This window comes from Eubalaena glacialis, chromosome 17 (genome assembly GCF_028564815.1).
Source record: "Eubalaena glacialis isolate mEubGla1 chromosome 17, mEubGla1.1.hap2.+ XY, whole genome shotgun sequence".
In the NCBI taxonomy this organism is placed as follows: Eukaryota; Metazoa; Chordata; class Mammalia; order Artiodactyla; family Balaenidae; genus Eubalaena; species Eubalaena glacialis.
This window is the reverse complement of record NC_083732.1, coordinates 12,109,867-12,135,171: the sequence shown is the minus strand read 5'-3', so window position 1 is coordinate 12,135,171 and position 25,305 is coordinate 12,109,867. Positions and strand designations below refer to the sequence as shown.

Sequence of the window (25,305 nt, the reverse complement as noted above, 5' to 3'; positions counted from 1 at the left end):
CTTTAGTTTTCTGCATGGTGCTTATTACCGTCTTCCGTAGAATGAAATTAGTTATTTGTTTTATTATTTGTGTCACTCCATGAAAGGGTGAGCTTCATGAAGACAGGGGCTTTATATATTTTGCTCACTGCTGTGTTACCTGACATGTAGTGAGTGCTCAGGAAACATCCGATAGAGAGTGAAGGCATCTCCACATGAGAGAAGTGATTAATCGTTGTGGGATGGACTCACGGTGGATGACAGGCACCTTGAAACAAACAAAAAGCAGGAAAGCCTTCCAGGCAAGCGGAATTGCGAGGGCACAGGAATAGGGACTGGAGACTTAAAGGTTATAAACTCGGAGGCTATGGAAGTGTAGTTGGAAAGGTGCTGCCTTTGGAGCCCGCAGAGCTAGGTTTAAACCCTGGCACACCTTTACACTAGCTTTGTGGCATGTGCATGCTCTTAAACATCTAAAAATCTCAGTTTCTGCATCTGAGAATGGGGGTTAAGATTCCTATCTCTCAGAGTTGGTTAGAGAATTAAATGAAATAATGTCTACAAGGCACAAAAAGAGTACCTGGCAGAAGATTGCAGTGGTTATGTTGCTGTATGGAGAAGTAGATCCAAACGTCATATGAATACAGGAAGAAACAGTACTGAGCTTATAAACAACAAAGTTTAAGACCCAACTAAAGACCTTGACTATACCCACTGTCAATGAGAAAAAAGAAGATTGATCAAATTAAACATTTCAGGCAAAATCTTTAACATTTTAATTTTCTGTACATTTAAAAGATTATAAGCTGCTTGAGAATAGGTAATATATTTTCTATTTCTTTATATCCCTTATAGTATAGTGTTAGGCACAGAGTAAACACTTAATAAATATTTGCTTCTCATTGTGGCTTTTTAAAGTTTTGTGCTGAGGATTTTTTTTAACTCCGTGTGAGTAATAAGATACGAGGTTGGATTATCATATACATGAATCATCTTTCAGAAGGTGACTCTAAAATAGAGATTATAATTATTATAGGGGTAGGTTAAAAAAAACCTCATCTAGCCTTATAACTCAGTGCCAAAAATTTGTAAACCCTTTCAAATAAATCAGCTCTTAACTACTTATTCCATTTATATCATTAGTAGCCTGAGTTATGGGTATGATCCCACATAGACCTTTATTGCATGTGGGAGCTTCTTCCTGAACGGCAGCCTTCTAAACTTATGTTTTATTCCTGATTCTGTCCAGGAGATGTACGTGTAAGGAGTCGAGCAGGATTTGAATCAGAAAGGAGAGGTTCTCATCCATATATTGATTTTCGTATTTTTCACGGTAAGTGTTAGCAGATACAGTATTTCTCTCAGACTTCCAGTAAAAGATCTTCATAAAATTATGTAATTTTAATTTCAGATCTTCATAAAATTATGTACTTTTCCAAGGGAAAATGAATAAAAGGAAAAACATGTTTAAAATGTTTTAAAAATACTGGGTCATGATAAATGACACTTTATTTCTAAATAATGCTTGTAAATGTTTAGAGGCAAGTAGAATTGGAAAGTATCAAAATATGAAAGCTGATATGGTTTTTCTTTCTAATTTAAATGTGAAATTACTTTGGTACATTTTTTTCTTTTTAAAACCTATATTTTCAAAAAGTTGTTTTATTCTAAATGTTTTGTCTTCACTACTCTAGATAAAATGTTTTTGTGCAGGTGACGTCATATAAAGGTATCTCATAGTTAACAAGGTATATATCCTTTGGATTTATTTTAAAATGCACATACCCCTGAAAGATGTTTGGTAGAATGCGTATTTTGAAAACAAACATTGTTTGGTTCCGGTGCATAATGGGAGAAAAAGGGAAAAAACAGGACTTCTAAAACCCTTAAATATTAACCATATTAAATCTGTTTTTGGAGGAGTTCCTCTTTTGGTAATGTTGGATAAATTACTTGGATTAACACTACAATTTAAAAAATTAGAAAAACTGGACACAATAGAAAAGACGTGTATTTGGGTGTATCAGGGTGCTGTTGAGGCAAGGACGAGCCAGGCATTTCAGGCTACTTTTCCCCTCAGTGGCATCTGCTGATGCTGGGAAAAGTGGGTGAGAAGCTGAGCAGAGCTTTTGTTGGACACTTGAGGCTAGAAAAACAAAAACAGGTGTTCGTAGCTCACCAAGGTTGGGGAATTGTCCTGGTAAACTCTCTATGCTTCAGTTAGAGACCCAAAGTGCTTTATATTAGAAATAAATCCCAGCTTTAAACTCTCTCAAATAATGATTAGATTAAGGTGGTCTGTGATTTTAGTGCCTCTAAGCCACCTGCTTAGAAGTAAGTGTTAATCCTCTTTGGAGGAAGGAGACTCTTCTGGATTTGGTTTGCTAATATTTTATTGAGAATTTCTGCATTTATATGCATGAGAGAGAATGGTCTGTGATTTTCTTTTTTTATAATGTCTGATTAGAGTGAGTTAGGAAGTGTTACCTGTGCTTCTAGCCTCTGAAAGAGATTTTAGAGGATTGGTATAATTTCTTCCTTAAAGAATTCACCAGTGAACCCCTCTAAGCCTGATGTTTTCTGTTTTGGAAGGTTGCTGATTATTGATTCAATTTCTTTAATAGATATAGGCCTTTTCAGATTGGTACCTTCTTCTTGTGTGAGTTCTGGCAGACATTTACTGTGGGATTAACCTGGTCAAGCTCCTGGAGGTAAATCTCACAAAATTCTGCCCCCCATTCCCACCCCATGACTGGATTTCCCTGGAGTTTTTAACTCTCAGAGAAGCCTCCAGAAGTTCATCAATTATAGTTCAGGTTTCTCTGCCCCGGCACCGGTTCCCAAGGAGGTTTCCATTTGTGAGTCTCTGTGCCAGTAAGTTGTCTCTCTTCACCCGTCTCTCCAATCTTGGGGCAGTGAGTTGCCCTGTGTCCTCACCTCTTCAGTGGATCCTAGAAGAGTTGTTGATTTTTCAATCTGTTCAGCTTTTTATGTGTTGTTAGGACAGAATGGCAACTTCTAAGCTCCTTATATTGCAGATCCAGAAACCAGAAGTCCTATTATGTTATTTTTAAATGAAATGATAAATAAGTATTTTGAATTTTTGTTTTAATTTCTATTATGGAAAATATCCATAGATACAACACACATAAACTAAAGCTCTTTGGGGCAGTAAATAATTTTAAGAATGTAGAAGAGTTCTGGGGTCAACATGTTGGAGAAAGCTGCACAAGAGTTACCTCTGTAAAAGCATGAGGTCCAGAGATTTTACAGGCAAATTATTCAGGATCTTTAAGAGACTGATAATTAGTTTCACAGCACTTTAAATTCTTTCAGATTACGAAAAAGGAGTCATTCAGAGTTATTTTTATAGAGCAAATATAACTTCCAAGAGGCAAATGTAATACTCTAAGTGTAAATGTCTATAAAAAAAATCTTTGGAAAAAATATTAGCAAAAAGAATACCAACAGCATAAAAGAATAATACTCCAGGCTTGGTGGGTTTGTCTGGGGAAGGAAGCGAGAGTGATTCAATATGTAGTTTTTTTCTGTAACAACACATTAGACCTTAGTAACATGGGTTGCCTCCAGGAGAGAAACTGGGTGGCTTGAGGACGTGAGAGAGAAAGAAGCTGTTTGTTGTACACCCTTTTGAATTTGGATTCATGTGAACATATGACTCACTGAAAAGTTTAAATAAAATTGTTTGTAAATATTGTAATACACAAAGATTGGCTCTGAGTAAGGATATCAGTAAAATGGTTAAGTCTCAATATTGACCTAAAGAAAAGCACAGTTGCATTGGGAGTCTCTAGGTTACCCCTTGTCTTCTACTGCATTTAGTGAAAGAGAGGATTTGAAAATTATAATTGTTATAAGATGCTGGAACTCTTAAATAGGAGACATAATGGGACATTTCTGTGGGAGAGGGAAGTTGCAAATGACCAAATTGTTGGAGGTACCCTCTCATGGAATTCAAATAGGATGTTTATCTTCTAAATCATTATGAAACCAGGAGCAAATGATGTAAAATCTTAAGGACAAAATGAGAAAAGTACGACCAAAGGTATCAATGATGGCAGTAAAGGTAAACGGATAAAATATTCCTTCTAAGAGATAAAGATGCGCAGATTGGGTGAAAAATGAAACCTAGTGGCAAGAAATGGTTGAAAGCAGTGTGCAGCAATCCCAGGCTTGAGGATGTTCCCCGGGCTTGGGGATCTCCACTTGCATCCTGACCTCCTGACGTGGAGCCTCTGTGGTCTGGTGTCTCAGGACAGCAGAGGCCACTAGGCTTCTAGATATGCAGATTCTCTTCACGACCCCATCGTGACAAATGTCTAAGACTCTAGGCTGTAGCTGGAAATTGTCACTGTGGAACTGACCCTGTAGTTATTATAAAACAAGAGTATCTCTCTAAGCCAAAATGATAACGTAATTTGGAGGGGTTTTTTAAATAGAGAAAAATGAGTCATTCTTTCCTACTCGTGTCATAGGTTCTGTTTATCACACAGCTCAGAATTCTGAAAAGAAAAAATTTTCATCCAGCGTATTTTGTGAAATGTGATCTAATCAGGGGGTGAGCACATGCCCCTGCTGTGGCTGAAGCCGCCCGAGTGCCGCCTTCAGGCCGTGTCCTGCAGACCTGGCCAGCGCTGCGGGGTGGGCGTAATCCCTCGAGGGCCTGAGCAGTCGGGCTTCAGTAATGTGCCCTCTCCTTTGTATACAATTAAAAATAAGATTTTATTTTTCACAGTGACATAAATATTTGCATGCTGAAGTTAAAATAGTTTCTAGAATGTTCTGAATACAAAATTCTGGATAGGTGTATTAAATTCATTGAAGCTAGAATTTTCTCTGTGTACAGCTCCTCACCCCACGCCTTCTGTGCATCTCTTTGGTTTTACCTTAAACTCACTATCAACTTTCCCTGTTGTAAAATTCTTGTCTCTCTCAGTTCTTTCATTGCTTACATCCAGTCTGCATTCAGTCCCATGTATTTAGTAACCGAAAATAGCTGTCATTCTCCTCTCCTTTCTGTCCTCCTTATCTCCTATCCTGCTTGATTCAGACCTCTGTTACCACTGTCTGGGGTTATTCTGGTGTTCTCTTAACCGTTGTCCTTACTTTTAGGATTCTGTCTTGTAATCTGTCCTCCCAGGGCAGGGTCTTTTTAAAGAGAGAGAAAGCTTAAAATACAGGAGAAAATGCATATCAACAGGTTAGAAACATATATTATACTATTAGTACATTATAACTACTACTTGTCTGTAATTTTGTATTTCTTCTATATGTTCTATTTGTGAGGTGCTGCTGATGTGTGTTTAGGTGCTGGAATAGTTTTAACTTGTTTCTGGATTACGATTTTCTCCACGTCGCACATAATTGTCTTTATTAAATTTGCCTAGAAATTAGACATCTACACTGCAATATTGAGCTTTTTTTGAAAGATTCTTTTATATATACGGTTTATTATAAACAGTGTTTGGGTTTACCATCGCGAGGTGCATTCTCCTCTAGCTGTTTATCCAGTTAGAGAACAATTACAGGCCCCAAAGTTAGCAAGTGAGACCTCAGTAATAATTTTATTATGTAAATATTGCAGTTTTTTCTGCCTTGAGTTTTTGTGGTTTGGATTATCTTTTGTCATAAATCCTTATTCTCATTCTCGTGAGGCCTATAAATGGATCTTCACAATAGGCTTTGCCGTGGGCATTAGTATCATGCAGCAAGTTCTGACTGAGTCTTTCTAAAAGGGTATAAAGAGGCAAAAGAAGAAAATTAGCTGAACACATGAGTACATTAAATACAGAAACAGTGTTCAACTTCACTACTAAACAAATTCCTATCAAATTTAGAAAGTTAAGCAAACGATCAGCTAAGGTGCTAGTGATAGAAGTTTGAGTTATTACAAACTTTTTAGAAGGCAGTTCGTCACGATGCATCAAGAGTCTTAAACATTTTTTTTCTCTTTGATTTCAGCACTAGACATGTGTGCAAAGGGAATAATCTTACACAAATGTCGATGTATGTGCGAAGACATTCACATTGGTCTCATTTATAATAGGAACATGTATTAGGTTGTGGTGTCATTCACCGAAGTATTTGAGGGTAAAAGACCAGAATGTTTATAACCTACCCTCAGATGTTCAGAAAAAGAATCAAGTACACACCACACACACACACACACACACACACACAGTACAAATGGTAAAACAGGTGGATAAAATGTTAACAATGGCAAATCTGAGTAAAGGGTACGTGATAAAGGGTATTCCCTGTACTATTTAGTTTTGCAACTTTTTGCATTTTTTATTCGTATTTCAACACGATCTCTAAACAAAAAGTTTTTAAAGTATGGTAATTAAATTATGCATTTATTAAAAATCATGGGTTTATAGTCGGAGTGCCGATTTGTTAACTGGTATTAGACCAGTCTGTGGTTGTTTATAAAGAAGTGGGAGAATTCAAACTTTGGGATGACGTTTTGAAACTAACCTGTATTCATGGTTACAGGGGGTGAAAAGGGATTTTGAAGATCATGAATCCTCTTTGCCAGGAAGTGTTTGCAAAAGACCTGGTATAAATCTGCAGTCAGGGTTAGTCTGGCAATTTGTCACAGATTCTGCTTTAATCAATAAATTCTACTATAATTTTTAAGTTATCATACAGAAGCTTTCATTCTTAACTAGGTTTTGTTGTTGTTGTTTGGGGGTTTTTGTTTGTTCGTTTGTTTTTTGGTCTCTGCTGCTTTAAGTAGACTGTTCATGCTAACTTCTTTGTGAATTTATCAGGTGTTATTATCTTGGTTCTATGGGGCAAGAAAACAAATTTTCCCAGATACCATCTCTCACTGAAGAGATTTTATGAAGCATTCTTTTACCTTTGTTTGTGTTCTTATTACCTGTGTTATAGTGCAAAAGATAATATATATCATACGTATTTACATAGTTTGAGTTTGAGAAAGGGATTTTTCATGTAAGGAAGTCATTGTTGACATTATTTTAGGATGATCAAAAACATTCCTTGGAATATTGTTTTTTCAAACCAATATTTTCTTTTCTGGGGAGTGTTCCATTTTGCAGTTTAGATAGAACATGTGTATCAGTGGGAATTATATGATGGGTTGTGTTTATTAAGAAATTCGGAAGATCTTAGTTCATTAAAGATACTGCTGAAATTTTCAGATGCTCATGTTAGTCAGAAATTTTTATTCAGCCCAAAAGGAGATGTGAAATTGCTTATTGAATAGAAAGCAGTTTCTGGTTATACTGCTTAAAAAGTGTCATGACAGTCCATGAGTATTCACAGTATGCTAATCACTAATTATTTGTTTAGATAACAAAACACTAAGATTGGTGCTTCTTACTTAACCTCTTTGTCCCTTGTCTGTCCCCCAGAGCTGCACATGGAATCCTGTAATGGTGTTTAGGGCTATCGGATTACTAGCAGATAATGCAGCTAGCTCTTCTAAGCGTGTCATCATTTTATATAACTTTTTGTTTTTTTAAGGATTGGTCCACTTTCTCAATAGGCAGATGATTAGTTTCTGACAAATATTTAAACTTCAGTGTTAATATTAATACTTCTTTGACACCTACTGAAAAACTTCAGCTTTCATCCCATTTTTAGAAGATCCCTAACCTTTCAGACCTGCCCTATCTTGGAATTACTCCCACTAAGGTCCAGATTTCTGGTCCTCCAGCATTTAATAAACTGATTCTTGATGTCCCGCATTCAACTAATTTTAACCTATTTAGTCTCCTGACCTTATGTTGTGAAAATTCGAGGTTCGAGGCACCTGATAATGATGAGCAATATATACACTACCAAATTGGGAGAAGGAGGTAATGGGGGGGGGGGTAGAGAAGAAGGCTGGGGAGAGAGAAGCTGATTGATTAGAGAGTGGCAGAGCTGTTAGGCTGCTTGGCTGGGTGGTGTGAACTGAAGAGTGCCCCAGAGCTGGGTCTCCCTGCCGTGGCTCCGTTGCCCCTGAGCATCACTCCTTAACATGAGAGCTCCTCCTCCGCAGGCTTTCTCAAGTTCTGCTTCCACTGGGCTCTCTGTGGAGAGAGAACCAGGAGCCTCCCTCCTGTCAGTTTCCTCCTTTTGAGTATGTTGGCTTTAGTAACCATCTTTCCCTAGGGTGGATTAAGAGCCCCAAATTTTCCTACAGATATTTTTCTATGTCCAATTGGCCGTACACCTGGTCTCTTGAAATATAATATTTTCACTTTTAAATTAGTTGGACTTAATGAAATGGATTCCATATTGACTTTTTGTCAGAATTCATCTCTTGTTTGCTCTAAATGTAATGCCCCTAAATTTAGTAAATTATTCTTTTAGTTACACATTCTTTTTAGCTTACATAGTAACAAATTCTAATATCTTGAAACATAAAAGCATTATTATAATTCTGCTCCACATGTGTACTTAGAAAAACTGATATCTTCCTTTGAAAGATTCTGGCATGGTTATTAAGTAGTAAGGGAAGCTGCCAGCTTGAAATTTTCATGGAATTCACCAACGCTCATTGACGTCATCCAGACTGGAAGCCGTGGTGTCTCTGCCAACGTTGGACAAGATGTAATACGAGGAGAATGTCTTTTCATGTCCACACAAGCACAGTTTTCCGTTTTCTTTTACTCCTGACACATGGTAATGTTCCATTCTATGTAAATGTGTTTCGCCCATTATCTTGAGCCTTTTTATTCATTTTAGCACTTTATTCCACCCCATACTAGGGAACCTTTCAGGATATTTACATTGTAGCCTAAAAGGCTTTTTAGCCTTACTCATCTTTTTGTTCCTGGTTTCTGGCAGCCTCTGGCTCATTGTAGAGATTGAATATATTCCTGTTGCATCAAATTGACTAGAACTGTATATCTTCTACCAGTTAGACTTCATAGGGTCCCATTTGTATTTCTCTAAGTATGATCTGTATTAGCTGTAAACTGAATTCAGGCTGGCTCCTGCCCTTCTGTTGAATCAAATGTCTCATATTGTCTTTAATATAATGACCCACTCTGAAAGCAGACAGAACTCTGCTTAAGTTTTGCCTTAGACCCTCAGGTGCATTTGATTTTATGTTGTTTCTTATCTTCCTAACAGGGCTGTGTTAGACTTGGATACTTGTTTCATACTTAGTGATATGATCAGAAAGAACATCTGTTTCTGTGTTTATTTTGAGCTTAAAAGCTTATGTCGTACTCATTTTATTGTCTTAGTTTATCTTAGTCTTTAATGTATAGTAAACTCCCACACAAACTCAGGTCCTCTTATATTCCGAAGCTTTTACTGCTTCTTCCCTTTAAGAATAGAAGTTGTTGCGTGGCGTTTCCCTCAGCCGTGACTTTTTCTGTGTTACATTGTTTTTCTTGTTATCTTTCATACTGTACTGCCTGGTCATCACTTTCCTATTTACAAGCGTATTTTTTTTTTTTTTTTTTAGCCATTATTTGTTTGATTTGCTAAGGTGGCTGTCCATGATTTGTAATTTAGTCTCTCATTCAGATGTGAGTGTGCCAGCCTCTACTTATAGTTCTGGTATTATAGACTAAGGTCATATCTGTCTGGAGTTTCTATTAAATTTTAGTTTGTTCCCAGTCATTCATTTATCTTGAAATCATGTCTGGTTGTTTCAGAAACATTTCTGTAATAGTTCATAGTCACAGGAAACAATCTCATGTCCTTTTCCCCTGTCTGTTCATCATGCGTGTTCCTGCCTCCTTCCTCTAACAATCCCCTTGCCAAGCAGTGCCTGTAGAGATGAGTACTGCTGTGCTGAATCGAATTAGGAAACAGAGCATTCTGCCCCACCTGTATGTATTTTTTTTAATGTATCTAGTTTTCCAGGTGATTGTGAAGTGCCTGCATTTGAAAAACCACTGATTTTTGTTTCTTTTTTTGTCTCAGATTGAAAGAATATCTTATCTCCTAGATATCTTCTCTAACTTCATAGCATAAATTAGGGAACCGATACGGTTTGGACCTTAACCTTAATAAAATTTAATGATAGTTTAATTCTGCCTGTCCTTTGGAGAATTGGAGATTTAACTTTAAGCTTTATTTTGTATGTTACACAGTAAGGCTTGTGTGCTTTCTTTTCCTTCTTTTTCTCTCAGCTCACTAATAAGGGAATTAGGAATGTAACAAATAAGGAGCTGTGTTCAAGTCCTAAGTTTGAGCATAAGAGGGACCCAACGTGTCACATATCTCATCTCTGTAGGAGAGTTGGGAGTGATACTGCTCAAGACGTGTTGATTTCCCAGCCCTTTTGTTTCTTTAACCTATTACCTATATTTCTTTTTTCTGTCCATTTTCTAATATGAAGGAGAAAAGAAATGCCGAATCCATAACAATAAGAGTAATCTTTTAAAAAGGGTTTTATATTGACTTTTATCAAATCCTGTCAAAGTGAATATTGAATTCTGCAAACTAAAGTTATAAGAATTGCTTAAGGGAAAGAATATTAGTTTATTCTCATGTTAACATTGATCTAATTTTAGATTATGAGTAGCTCATTTATTTCTTTGATTTGTAGTGAAGCTTGGAATGTCTATATATTTGTTTTAAAGTAATGACGCATGCATATTTTGAAATCTTTAAATATGTGCATTTAATTCTACAGTACGTAAAAGTATACAGTGGTCTTCAGGATGAAGTTATGCTGTCATGAAGAATAAATCTGGCTTTGTTAAAATAAATAGTATGAAGTCATGTGCTTAAAAATATTTAAGCATGAAACCAATGTTATATGTCAATTATACATATTGTTTTAAAAAAATTGATATCTGTAACAACTATAGCCATTAATGTTAGTGTTTATTCTTTGCCCAAAAAGACATATTGCTGTATTATCTCATTTGATTTTTACAACAGTTCTGTAAGACCTGTTTTACAATGAGGAAACTGAGAATCAGTTCAATAACTTAAATAACTTTCCTAATGTCACAAAACTAGTAAAAGGGGCAGGGCTGGGATTCAAAATCAGATATGTAACTCCAAAGCTGATGTCTTTATTTGCCCTGCTGTACTGCTTCTCTGTATCAGAACAAGCTACTCTACTGAAGACCATTGCTCTAAACACCTAGCTGTTTTTTCTGCATTTATCCATGCATGCTAAATGTAAAAATTCTTCCAGGAAAACTTGAATTTAGATGTAGCTAAATGTGTTTATTCAGTATTAACAGTAGGCTTTCTGATACGGCTTCCGTTCTTTTTAAGGAAAATTAAAGAGGAGATTAGAACGAAGAATGTCTTAATATTTTTTATTCAGTTATCATTCAATATGACCTTGCCTTAGACTAGAGTTAAAACCTTACAGCACTGAATTTTAAAAAACATTTTATAACAGTCTCCTAGGGTAATTCATGCTAATGCATCGAAATGATTGTTATGGTTTTAAGGTAGCAGATATAGTGACTGCAGGACTCCCTCTTGTGGACAATTAAAGCAAGTAGTGGTCAAGTCTCAAGATCCAAAGGCTTTTCTGTTAAAAACCTCTTTTGTCTAATAACTAAATATCAGTGACATCTTGGCCATGCCATTTGGATGACAGAGAAGAGGGTCTGTAGGAGAGTTGGGAGTGATTACTGCTCAAGACATGTTGATTTTCCAGCCCTTTTGTTTCCTTAACCTATTACCTATATTTCTTTTTTCTGTCCACTTTCTGATATGAAGGAGAAAAGCAAGAGAAAAACATGGCTTCTAAATTTGCTGCTATCCCACATTTCATTACTGGCTCAGAGAAGCCAGGAGTGGATGACTGGAAGTAATTCCCATGATCATTAAGTAACGATGCTCATTTAGTTTTGGTGGGTTGATTAGTTCGTTCGTGATCACAGAGTGAGGTAATGTGATATTTTAGACGACAACCAGCAGCGCCAACAGTTCTTAATAGTAACTTGATTAAGTCACTGAGCCCTGTCGGCTTTCTAAGCTGGATTGGAATGTAGGTAACCATGTAAACTAGAACAAGCCCGAGACTTAAAATAAATAGTCCTAGCCTGGTGGAAGCTGGACTTTAATAAAGGCAACTTTAATCTGTTGTCTGTTATGCTGTGAAATAAATACTGGTGTGTCTCATGTCACAAAATGAGTTCGTGAGAATCTTGGTTAATAGGGTCAGATTTTATGTAATATGGTCAGGGGGTGAGCCTTTTAGCCATTTAACTGAATGAAAGTACTAGTTTGTTCTCAGGATCTTGTTCCCAGTTCCCCATGTATCCTCTTTTTATCTGTTCCTAAATGATACTACTTATTCAACTTGACACCTTCTCAATAGTGGCCTCTACTTGCTTGTTTCAGTGTAGGAATTTTATTTTTAATCATTATGGGGAATCAGTGTGTATCTGTGTGTGGAGGAGGGCTGGGGGTGGGGTGAAGCAAACCTGAAGAAACTAAAATTTTCCATCTTAACATGATCTCATCATGCTTCATCCTTGATTCATAGTTACTGATTCCCTTTTCTTAGATTATATTTTGGAAGCTATTCTAGGATAGCTCTGGAAACGTCTCTAATTTTCTTTTAGAAAACCTATTCTCCAGTTTGATAATGCGTTTTAGAAGCCATTGAAATGTGCTCCTATGTGCTTGTTCCACTTCTGAGGGTTTGTTCTAAGGGAATCAGGACGTGTGTGAAGATTTAGTTATAAGAATGTTTATTACAGAATTGTTGGTAAGAAAAATGAAAGTTAGGGGCAGCCTAACAGCAAAAAGATTTAGTAAATTATGATAGTTTCATACTTTAGAATAATATGTGGCTAGTAAAAATGATGGCACGTGTAAGTGCCATTTATTGACTTGAAAAGATGTTCGTGAATTTTTAAGTTAAAAAAATGCTGTGAACTGTCTGGGATAAAAGAGAAACTGTATGTTTACGCATATATAGGAAATAATTCATAGAAAAATACCTAGAGCACCAGGCTGTTGATAGTTTGTTGTTTCTGGACTGCTAAGCCTTTCCATGCAACTTGTCCCCATTCTCAAACCCAGGTTGAGCGGAAGAGACGGCTTAGGGCAGCTACTCCCAGAAAGGACCAGGAAAAACATCTTTTAAAGGAAAGGGACAGTGTGGCTCAAAAATAATAGGGTAGGAAGCTCTAGGGGTTGGTTCCTCCATCAAAACAACCACTAAACTGGAAAAAAAAAATGGCAGAATTAACTATTTCAGGACTCTGGACCCTGATTGGACACTTATAACAACCAGGGGAGTGCCTGATGAGGGAGGGGCTGCTGTTCCTTGGCAGTTGAGCAGTGTGCACAAACCAGTGATCATCCCCCGCTCCTCAGCCCCTCGACCTGTGGGGAGAGTGGCCCGTGTTTCTTTAGTGACTTGCTGAAGCCGGGTGGGCAGTGGGGACCTAGTCCTCCAGAAAGTTGGGGTTGTTTCTTGACGTCAGTCTGGCAGATCCTGAGGGTTAGGCACAGATGTTTGCCTTGGTTTCAGCCCTTTCAGCTGCAGAGGCTTTGCCCAGAAGCATCTACCAGAAGATTTAAAGAATCGGTACTTCTCTCCCCACCCCCCCAGCCTTTGGAGCCAGACATTTAAGGGAACTCTGTGTTGGGTCTTTGGCTGACTGCAGAGATACTGTAGCAGGAATTTTAGTGACCACACCCAACAAGGAATAAACAGAGTCAAATAGATATGCAAAGACAAAAATAGTTTGGTCACAAAAGAGTCACAAAACAGATGGCTTCCGCCCACAACAAGCAGAAATAAATAGCCCTGGAAGAGTGAGAGATTAGATTTCCAGTTGCCCCAGCATAATACTCACAATGTCCAGTTCTCAGTTAAAAACTATAAAACATACAAAGAAAATGGAAAGTATGGTCCATACATATGAAAAAGAACTTCACAAAAATCATCCTGAGGAAGCCCATACATTGGAATTGCTAATCAAAGATGTTAAATCAACTGTCTTAAATGCTCAGTGAACTAAAGGAAACCACGGGCAAAGAACTAAAGGAAATCAGGAAAACGTTGTATGAACAAAATCAGAATCTCAATAAATAGAAATTATAAAAAAGAACCCAACAAGTTCTGGAGCTGACAAGTATGATAACTGAAATGAGAAATTCACTAGAGGGATTCAGCAGCAGATTTGAGCAGGCAGAAGAAAGGATTGGCAAACTTGAAGATAAGAACATTGAAATAATCCAGACTGAGAAGCAGAAAGAAAAAAGAATGAAGAAAAATGATGAGAGCCCAAGAAACCAGTGGGGGAATCATCGTGGGTACCAACATATGACTCATAGGAGACCCAGCAGGAGAAAGAAGAGAGAAAGGGGCAGAAAAAATGATTTGAATGGTGGAAAACTTCCCAAATCTGATGAAGACATGGATATACACATCCAAGAAGCTCAGTGAACTCCAAGCAGGATAAACTCAAAGAGATCCACGCAGAGATACGTTATAGTCAAATAGTTGAAACCCAAAGGCAAAAAGAAAGATAACTGGGGCAGCCATGGTAAAAGCACCATAAAAAAAACATATTCAATGCTAGAGCTGAACTTAAAATGCAAATGGGGATTGGAGTGAAAGGGGGAAAAAAGCACTCTAACAACTAACAAACACCGAAAGAGGAAAAGGGAAAGAAGATGGGATATAGAGTGATTTCCTGTATAGTGTTATTTCCTGTTTGTAATAATAAAACATTAAAGGATGATATCTAAGGCTGACAACTAGTGGAAAACAAGTAGTGGAAATATAAGCATATTTAATAAAATGAAGGTATTTTTGCAAATTGTGAAGTTGTAGCAGTGCCCTTCAGTAGAGGATTGGTTAAATAGATTATGGTCCATCCATATGATGGAATACTTTGTAGCCTCAAAATGAGGAAGGTCTCTGTGTACTGATAGGGAAAGAGCTCTAAGATAAATTTTAAAAGTGCAGAACAGGTTATATGGTATGCTGCCATTTACGTAAAAGAAGTAGAAGCATAGTATATAATGATGTTTCCATATATTTGATCCAAAAACTCAGAAAGGATACCCGCAAAACTTTTAAAAGGTGATCATTTTAGGGGAGAGTTTGGCAGTTGGTTGGATCAGAAACTGGGTAGGGGTAAGGTTTTTCACTGTGTTCTTTTCTCCCTCCCTCCTTCTTTCCCTCCTTGATTTTCATTTTTGAAACGTGAGTGCAGTACATATTAAAAATTAGATTAATGAAAAAAAAATCAGATACCACCCCTCCCCCCATTTTGGTCCTATAAGTCTCAGGCAAAGCTTTGAGGTAGTTTTAATTACCATCTCTGCAAAGTCTCATGGGATTTTCAGTTCTTTTTAGAATGTAATCTTCTTAGGTATAGGCTCCTCAGGCCCCCTAGGTGAAGAAAATTCTTTTCACTGGATGATTTGCCATTTCATTTGGACAGGTTCTCTGTCCTTTCTTAGATTGTATGTGAAATAATCAGTAATTGTTAAGGCTGGTTCTATCACTAAGTGAAGGTCTGTTTCTTATCCTGTTGTGTAGGTTATTTGTGGAATTAGTCTTGCTGGAAGGAATTGGGTTCCTATGATGAGTGAGCTTTTCCCCTTCAGTTAATATCTAATATTCATGTTCAACTTAGTATGGTCAAAACAGAATTCTTGATAATGAGTCCCAACTTCAGGGCTCTGTGAAACAGGAAAAAAGACACGAATTATGGTTAGTTTTTTTTCAGTTAAGGAAAATGAGACATTGAGAAGTTGTGACTTGTGAGAAGTCACCTAGAAAATAGGAATAAGGCAGGGGGAGGTACAGCCATGATCTCGTGGGTAGAGCCCTGACTCCCAGACAGTGCCATCTGTCTTAACTATTGACAGTGTGAATCCTGCCATGTTGATGTAGGGACTTAGCACAGTGGATTGAGCCCCTTCAAATGAGGCTTACTAATTTTTTGGACCTTATGTAGTTATCCTCCCAAAGAGATTCTCAAGTTTACTTCAAGGGTGGATTAGTTTGGACATACAATTTGGGAGCAGTGATCCTACTATCAGTGTCCACACACAGGATGCAAAGGAATTGCCAGTGATAAAATTGTTACCTTTTGTGTGTGATTTAAGATAGTAAATTGAAGGGAATGCTCATGAAGTCATGCTTATGACCTTGAACTCTTTTAGGTTGCTTTTCCATAATGAATAGAATATGTGTCTTCTGCAACATTTTTTAGAAACTTTCTAAATGCCTTGGCTATAATGCGTTAATTGTATTGCATTTCTACTTTGGTTTCTAAGGTTATATTTGTAAAATGGGGATGATAATCTTTGCCATCTTCACAGGATTGTTGTGATTATTAAATGGGATGGCAGATGTGAACGTGCTTTTTGTAAAACAGTAAAGTGCCTTGTAAATGCAGAGATGGCAGTACTCATATTGTATTAATTAGTTCTCATCTGCTCCGCATGTATTCGTGTCATTCCACTCTGTCCCTTCCAGGTCCAGTCTTTTCTAGGAATAAGACTAGAAGGGTCATATTAAATACTTGTATTTCTGGGACTTCCCTGGTGGCGCAGTGGTTAAGACTCCGCACTCCCAATGCAGGAGGCCTGGATTCGATCCCTGGTCAGGGAACTAGATCCCACGTGCATGCTGCAACTTAAGAGTTCGCATGCCACAACTAAAGAGCCCATATGCTGCGACTAAGACCCAGCACAACCAAATAAATAAATAAATAAATAATATATATATATATATGTATTTAATTAAATACTTTTATTTCTGTACATTAGCTTTTTTCCCTCTGTTTCTTTCTGTACATACTTTCATCTAAATAAGGACAATTTTGAATAATGGTATACACAGAATTTTATCATAAACAGTCAATAAACCATACTGTAGAGATGTAATAAGAAACTTGTGAGTAATACTGTGGACACACAGGCTTTGTCAACAGATCTGTGTTTTAAAATCTAGTTGTCAGGGACTTCCCTGGTGGTGCAGTGGTTAAGAATCCGCCTGCCAGTGCAGGGGACACGGGTTTGATCCCTGGTCCGGGAAGATCCCACATGTCACGGAGCAGCTAAGCCTGTGTGCCACAACTACTGAGCCTGTGCTCTACAGCCCTCGAGCCACAACTACTGAGCCCAAGAGCCTCAACTACTGAAGCCCGCACGCCTAGAGCCCGTGCTCCGCAGCAAGAGAAGCCACCGCGAAGAGAAGCCTGCACACCGCAGCAAAGAGTAGCCCCTGCTCACTGCAACTAGAGAAAGCCCGCGTGCAGCAATGAAGACCCAACACAGCCAAAATAAATAAATAAATAAATTTATTTTTTAAAGAAATCTAGTTGTCCCTCTATATTGGCTGTATGATCTTATATATAATCTCTTGTAGAGTCAGTGTGCTCATGTATAAAGTGGAAGATAACAATACTCGTTTTTTTTTTTACATTGTTGAGGGCTAGGTGAGATACCTTTTTTTTTTTCAATTTATTCATTTTATTTATTTATTTTTGGCTGTGCTGGGTCTTCGCCGCTGCGCGTGGGCTTTCTCCAGCTGCGGCGAGCAGAAGCTACTGTTCGTTGCAGTGCACGGGCCTCTCATTGCAGTGGCCTCTCCCATTGCAGAGCATGGGCTCCAGGCACACGGGCTCAGTAGTTGCGGCTCGCGGGCTCCAGAGCACAGGCTCAGTAGTTGTGGCGCATGGGTTCAGTTGCTCCGCGGCATGTGGCATCCTCCTGGACCAGGGCTTGAACCCATGTCCCCTGCATTGGCAGGCGGACTCCCAACCACTGCGCCACCAGGGAAGCCCTAGATACCTTTTTTTAAAGCACTTGGAACATTACTTTCACTGAACTTATTGAACTAACCTCATTTCCTCAAACATACTAATTCCAGTTCAAACATAATCGCTTGATATTAATAACGTTACCATTTTGGTGCTAGTCCTTTTAATGTAAGTTACATTGATAAAGATCAAAATTTAACTCCACACTTGTTCTAGATACTCTATTTTAGATCCACTGGGATGAAAAATGAAAAAAAACCCACATAACTGTGCGTTATCTTATTTCTGGCTTCTGTGAGTGTATGGGAACCTCAGAACTCGTCAGGTATTTCAAAATCAGTATGCATTTATTCATTTACTCAATATGTTTTATACATACCTACATGGCACTATTATTAGGCTTTGGAATACAAAGATGAAAAAAAATAATCCGTGCCTGTATTGGAGGTCATCATTTGTTGAAGGAGACAGATAAATAGGCAATTGTAGTAACAGCATCAAAAGTAGTGTGATAGGTGTCTGCACGGGTAGCCTTGAGAACCCAGAGGAGGTGCCTCCCATCTCTCCTAGATGGGGAATGTGTATATATAGGTGTCCAGGTGTGCTTCCCAGGGAAGGTGTCATCTGAGTTGAGTCTGGAGAGAGCCAGAACCTGGAGCATGAAGCCTTTTCTTCCAGGCCAAGAAGATGGAGTTCATTTTAAAATGATGAGGGGGGGGCTTCCCTGGTGGCGCAGTGGTTGAGAATCTGCCTGCCAATGCGAGGGACACGGGTTCGAGCCCTGGTCTGGGAAGATCCCACATGCCGCGGAGCAACTAGGCCCGTGAGCCACAATTACTGAGCCTGCGCGTCTGGACCCTGTGCTCCGAAACAAGAGAGGCCGCGATAATGAGAGGCCCGCGCACCGTGATGAAGAGTGGCCCCCACTTGCCGCAACTAGAGAAAGCCCTCGCACAGAAACGAAGACCCAACACAGCCATAAATAAAAATAAATAAAGAAAGAAAGAAATATGCTTGTACTTTAAAAAAAAGAAAAAGAAAAAGATTTAAAATGATGAGGGATCAGTGAATACTTTTATTTAGAGCAACATAAACTGATTTGGAACTTAGGATAATTACCTAGATGCATACCTCCAAGCAGTGGCATCAACATCAATTTTATTGTCCTCTACATTGCCATCATTTATTTAATACCTATTATATATCTGACTCATATGTATATTATCTCATTTAATCCAGCACCCTTTGAACTAGATATTATTGCCATTATTTTATAGATGAGAAAACACTGGGTGATAGAGGTTAATAGAACAGTTAGTGACTGGACACACAAGAATGTGTTTGATTACCTGTCATTCCACCAGTGGGATGTTAATGGAAGGTAAGATGAGAAATGATGATCTGTTGATCCTTAGTCTTCACTTTCATGTTTTGTATTATGAACATTTCACTTAACTTAGTTAGATTCTAGAATTTAAAGATAACATTCACGCCCTACAGGACAGCTTGTAACCAATGTCTTTTATTTTGTCTGGTGCCCCAGAAACTTTGGTTCATTCTAACACTGCAGGGACACATGACTGTTAGACTCATGGAAAGAAAACATATCCATATCCAATGTGGAACCACATTTTTTTTTCTAGAGTTTTTTATCTTGCAGGATTTTTATCCCTATTCTTTAGAACTCTTACAGGGTATAAGCTACTTTATTCTCCATTCCATCTCCTTTTCCTCTGAATAAAATTCTCTTAAGGAAAGATTTGAAATGATACCTCATTAGGATTTGAGATGTTTGAGTTGTATAATTAATTCTTAAAGTCTCATATATAACTTGGGACCTGGCTTCTCAATATGAAGGATAGTTTGAAACTAGATTTTGTCTTTCTGCTTCATAGTGTTTGTATAGTGTATTGAATCAATGGAGTGAAAGGTAATAATTCTTAGGAAGTTAAAAAAAAAACTGATTATTAATCTAACCACACTCCTCATTAGCTTTCTAAATGCTGATAAAATTGGCGATTTGCCCCTTCATTCTTAACTCTTTAATTGAAAGTACAAATAAAGTAACTCTTCTCTCCTAGAAATATGGCATGGCAGCTGATTAATTTTAAAGAAATATTTGTATGTAACTAGAAGGGGTACAACAAAGATAGGGTATGCACAGTTTTGAGTCGCTCTACTCACCTTTTACTCCTTTTATTTCAGCTCAATCTGAAATCGAAGTTTCTGTGTCTGCAAGGAATATCAGAAGGTTACTAAGTTTCCAGAGGTATCTTAGATCGTCACGCTTTTTTCGTGGTACCAGCGTTTCGAATTCTCTAAACATTTTAGATGATGATTATAATGGACAAGCCAAGGTGTGTATGGCTTTTTCAAGAAGACTAATTTTTAGATAAGTTTAACGAAGCCTTCTTTTTCCCATATGGTACTGATTTATAGAGCCTTTTTTTGTATGTGAAATCAGTTGAACCCATTTTTCAGGTTTTCCCTTTAGAGCAGCTAGCTGTTCATCCTATAATTAGGTATTACAGAGGAAGGAACATTTCTGAAGTAACTAAAATAATGAAAATGTTTTCGATTTATTATAATAGCAAGTAGATCAATAGAAAGTTAAGCTATAAGATCACACTTAACTCTGGGAAGAATATTATGGATTATCTGGTCTAATTTCTGTATTCTGTAGGTAAGAACAGTATGGCCTTAAAAAAAAAAAGAACACTATGGCCTAAATAGTATAAGGGACTTGGTTGAGCTCCCCAAGCTGGTTAGAAGTAAACCCAGCACAGGAAGACTCGTGACTTTCAGTCAAATGATTTTTCATAGTCTCTTGTATAAGTGAGATATTTGGAAGATTTAGATTTTTTAAAAATGAAACTCAGTGATTGTGTGCATTGTTTTCTTTATATAGTTTAAAAGAAGTATGTTAATGAAGGTGGAAGTTAGTTGAGGTTGTTTTTGACCAAATGAGGATTTTTTTAATAATCTTATGTTTCTAATATTTGTAAAAATATTCTTTGACTTAATACTTACAGGCCAGATGTTGTCAGTTTGTGTAGATAGGGTCAGGGTACCCACTCTACGGTTATACTAAAGTGAAAGAATTTGCCTCCCAGTTTGATAAAACAGATCAGTGGAAAAGTACTGATGCTTTCCTTAAATTTTAAAAAGTTCACAAGTTTTGTTTTTTAGAATGAGAACATTATGTGTATCATTGGTTGTTAGTATTATAATCTCAACCAGTAGTACCTTCATGTTGCTTATGTCGATTAGGTCATAAATGTATACAACAGTGAACTTTTGGATACAAAATAAAAATTTTTTCTTGAAAATAAAGTCCAAAAAATTTTCAGGTTACAAATATATGGTGTAATAATATCTACTTGAGTTTTAGGGTTGTGGGATTTATTTACTTGGCTGAAATAACCATCAACCTAAAAATGAATGTAGTAAATGCTATTGACTATTTTATAAGGATATTTAAAGAATATAAATAAATACCCATAAATTGGGAGTGTATTTTCAGAAAACGAATAACAAATAATTTAAGTGTAGTATAGTGTAGGTGTCTGGTGCCTAGGTTCCAGAATCAGACCACCTGACTTCAGATCCCAGCTCTGTTACTTTCTTGCTGAGCAAGTTAGTACTTTTTGCCTCTTTCCCCATCTATAAATGAGGATTGAAAACAATGCCTCCTTGATAGTGTCGGTATGAAGACTAAGAGTGAGTAAAGAGTAAAGCACTTTTAACAGTTCCTGGGATATAGCAAGTATTCGGCTATTATAATTTACTTTTATTCGATTTTAAAAATCTGGTTTCTAGACCATGCAGTGTATGAACCACACTTCTGTGATGTTAAGTTATATTAGAATTCTTGACCGCTCATGGGAGTATAGGAATAAGTCGAAGGGAACACTAACCTGACCTTATACATTTATTAACTGGAAAACAAAATAATAATTGTTTTTTCAAATGGAATTTATCCCTTTGGACATATTCTGGAGCCGTTTGGAAAGGTCATGATTAAAGGGAGAATGATACTTAACATTTCTTAAAGTAAATCAACCACTTGCCATTTTCATTAACTTCCCTGTGGACTGTCTACAAAAGACGGAGAATGTTACTGAAATTAAATTACAGTAGGAATGTTTGGTTTTCATTTCAGTGTATGCTGGAAAAAGTTGGAAATTGGAATTTTGATATCTTTCTATTTGATAGACTAACAAATGGTAAGTGGAGAATTTGACTTACTCAAGTTAATGTATTCTCGAGATTGCTGCACTGATGGTGCAGCCGCTGGTGGGCTGCTGCTTTCATTTACTTAGGTTAGGAGCCCTCTGCTGGCAGAGGGAGCATTGTGGTATTGCTTCTTTAGTGACTGATTTGTAAGCCTAGAGAATCAATCTAAAATTTTGTTTTTTGATTATTACTCTTAGTAGCAATCCAAAGTAACCACTGTCATCATCACTTGGGCATCCCTTATTAATGCTACTGTTACTAATAACCCAAGGCAAACATCACCATCTCATTGTTCTTGGTTTTTCTTTTTTGGTTTCTTTTGTACTGTAGTCACAGTGACATCCTCTGATCTTGCATTCCAGTTTTGACAGCCCCAGATATGTGGTAGATTAATGACCTTTTGAGAGATGGCTTTTCTTCTAGCTCTGGCCCCTAGGCCTTCCTTTCTCTGCGCACTTGAGAGATGGCGTGTTGTGATCAGCCACAGTGGTTCATTCTAGCACCGCTTCCCAGTGGCGGGGTCGGGGGTGGGTGGGGAACAGCTCGTGGCTTCTTGAGGGGGTGTATCAGAATCTACGGAAAGTATGAGTACTTTGAAAAAGACAGGTGATGCTGATCTGTTTACCTCTTTCTGAGTTTTGTTTTGCTTTGTGGGAAGGGTTCATTTTTCTTTACTCTGTTTGGGAATGGGAACAGAATTCCCTTTGAGAATCATTCTTTATTTAGTGTAAAATTCTTGGCATTAAAAAAAAGGTGGTACCTGTAGTCCAACTAGACTTTGCCCCTTTTGCCTTAATATGTTTTAAATGAAGCAGAGTGGAAAGTTCACTGAGAGGAAGTCAGTTCTGATGGTTGAGAATGAAATAAATATGTGATTCACTGCTATACTTTGAAATCACTTTTTTTTTCCTATTTTACTTTGGAATAAAGCTCCTTTCCTAAGAAAGCCAAATATGGGAAATGGACAAGCAAATAGAACTGTATTCATCCAGAGAATAGCATGGGCCCAGCTTTTTAGTATCACTGCATCATTCGCTCTGAGCTGTACGGCCAGGCATAGTGAGGATACCTTTGTGATCACCTTCTAGTTGTCTGTGGACTGCTGACCGAAAATAAACTGGAGCGACCCAGGCACAAGTGTAAAGACAGTAAAGTTCTCCTCAGTGGCAGAGCCTCCCTCCCGCTTCCCTGCCTTTTGTGTTTCCCCCTTTTCTCTTCCTGCTCCCCTCTCTTTTGCCCTCTGGTGACTAGTGTCTGTTCCTCTCCCTGCCCCCCCTTGGGCCTGTCCACACAGAAAAGGCTCTAATATCCTTTAGGGCCTATCAGAGGCTCTTACTATCAGCTGTCCTTCCTTGCAGCCATCCCCTTTTTGAAAATATAGGTGCCTCAGCTTCTTCTAGATCTGGGAAACTCCCCTTCCCTAATGCACCACGACTATTACTTTAGTCATTATCTCAAGGTAAACATAGATAAGACAGTGCCGGCCCGTAACACCTTCAAGGTCTAGCCTCACATAAGCACTAGCAGCTCTTAGCCTATTCTTAGTCTCCTGGGACACTTGTCACCCACTGAAATAGTTGATTGTTTTTCTCTAGATTTTATTTTTAAAAAGAACATCCCTGCTAGTCAGGGGGCGTGGCGATAAAAGCGGAATGAGGGTGACAGTGCAGGATGGGCAGAAGTAGTAGCCACTACTCCACGGCAGTTAACTTAGCACTTGGCTGTCCTTTAATCGCCTCACTCCTTTTTGTGGAGAAGGTGGCCGAATGGTTTCTTCCTGGAGTTGTTAGGGGTTAGTAGAAACGACCCATGGTTAGCCACCCACCTGGTTAGCCAGCCACCTGCTTTTACAGATGGTGATATCTATGTTCAGTTCACTACAGTCACCCAAAAGTTACAGGAATTCTATACATGAAGAGATATTATTGGGAAACAAATGGGCAGAAGAAAATTCCTTTAACTTGCATTATTTAATTGGATCTGCTTTCCTTTCAAAGCTGCTTAGCCTGAAATGAATTCTGGATGATATACGTACATAGTATCCAAGTATATAGTTTTCCCTTCTTGCTATTGATCCGGTGTGTTCTGTGTTTCTTCTCTGGTGATTTCCCAAATGATACTGTGAGGAGGGCAGGGAAGAAACAAAACTCTGATTCCCAGCTTGTCCACTGCAAAGCGGGAAGTAGTTACTATCTGGTAGGATATATTTGATGTTGCTTTTGCAGGAATGAGTTAGGTTACATGAGATAGCAAGATAGGGCTTGTCACCCCCAAAAGTCACTGGCGCATGAGGACCCTCGTTGCCAGGCCTGTGTTATAGCCGTAGCCCAATCCTGCCAGCTCCCAAGTATTGAAGAGAATCACATCCTAAAACCTGTCCAGAGCCATAACACCTTAGGCAGGTCCGTCCTTTGATATATCTTTATATAAAGGGTAACTTTTCTATAAGTACAATTTTCTTTTCCAAGAAGGTGTTTCCATTCTCATATAAAATAACCGCTATGCCTGTTTCTTGTTTAACTTATCGACTAAGCATCATCACTTGCTTTGAAATGTTTCATTGACTTGTGTTCTTATTTACTGGTATTAAGTCAGTTGGTATCTTATAAACTGAAAATGAGAAAAAATGTTGCATACAGTTTTTCATTTTGATATGGGTGGTACACTTTGATAGATTGGTTCTTGTCAGATTCCCCTAGGGTTCTTGGTGGAGGACATTAACATGCGTTCCTTACTGCCATTTGCCTGAATTCCAGATGAGGGTATTTTACCATTTGATTGCAGCTTTCTTAAAACTTATTCTAGACCCTAGAAATTGGTAATTTATTTCATTAGGTTTGGGAAACAATTTTGGGAGAATCCTGTGATTACCTAAATATACAGAATGAATATATATTCTCTTTTTTAAATTGAGGCATAAGTGACATATAACATTATGTTAGCTTCAAACATACAATGTAATGACCTGCTATTTGTATGTACTGCAAAATAATTGCCACAGTGGGTCTAGTTAACATCCGTCAGCATACATAGTCACAGTTTTATTCATTATGATGAGAATTTTTAAGACCTTCTCTCAGCAGCATTCAAATACACAATGCACCCATTTTGTCCCCTTGCCCTACCTCTGACAGCCAACCGCCGGTCTGTTCTCTGTGTCTGTGAGCTCGAGATTTTGTTGTTTTTGTTTTAGATTCCACATATAAGTGAGATTATACAGCATTTATCTTTCTCTGTCTGACTTACTTCACTTAGCACAGTGCCCTCAAACTCCATCTGTGTTGTCGCACATGGCAAGATTTCCGCCTTTCTTATGGCTGGGTAATATTCCTCTGCATATACACCACGTTTTCTTTATCTATTCGTCCATCGATAGGCTCTT

The 25,305-nt window shown here is 37.9% G+C and overlaps 1 protein-coding gene across 1 annotated transcript in view; it reads left to right on the top strand.

Moving 5' to 3' along the window:
* Positions 1–25,305, top strand: part of PDE7A (phosphodiesterase 7A) — a 110,733-nt gene that overhangs the window by 66,668 nt on the left and 18,760 nt on the right. The window contains exons 3-5 of the mRNA XM_061171358.1: positions 1,229–1,312; positions 19,893–20,044; positions 21,850–21,913. Of these exons, the coding sequence (XP_061027341.1) occupies positions 1,229–1,312; positions 19,893–20,044; positions 21,850–21,913 (300 nt within the window). The remainder of the gene's footprint in view (positions 1–1,228; positions 1,313–19,892; positions 20,045–21,849; positions 21,914–25,305) is intronic.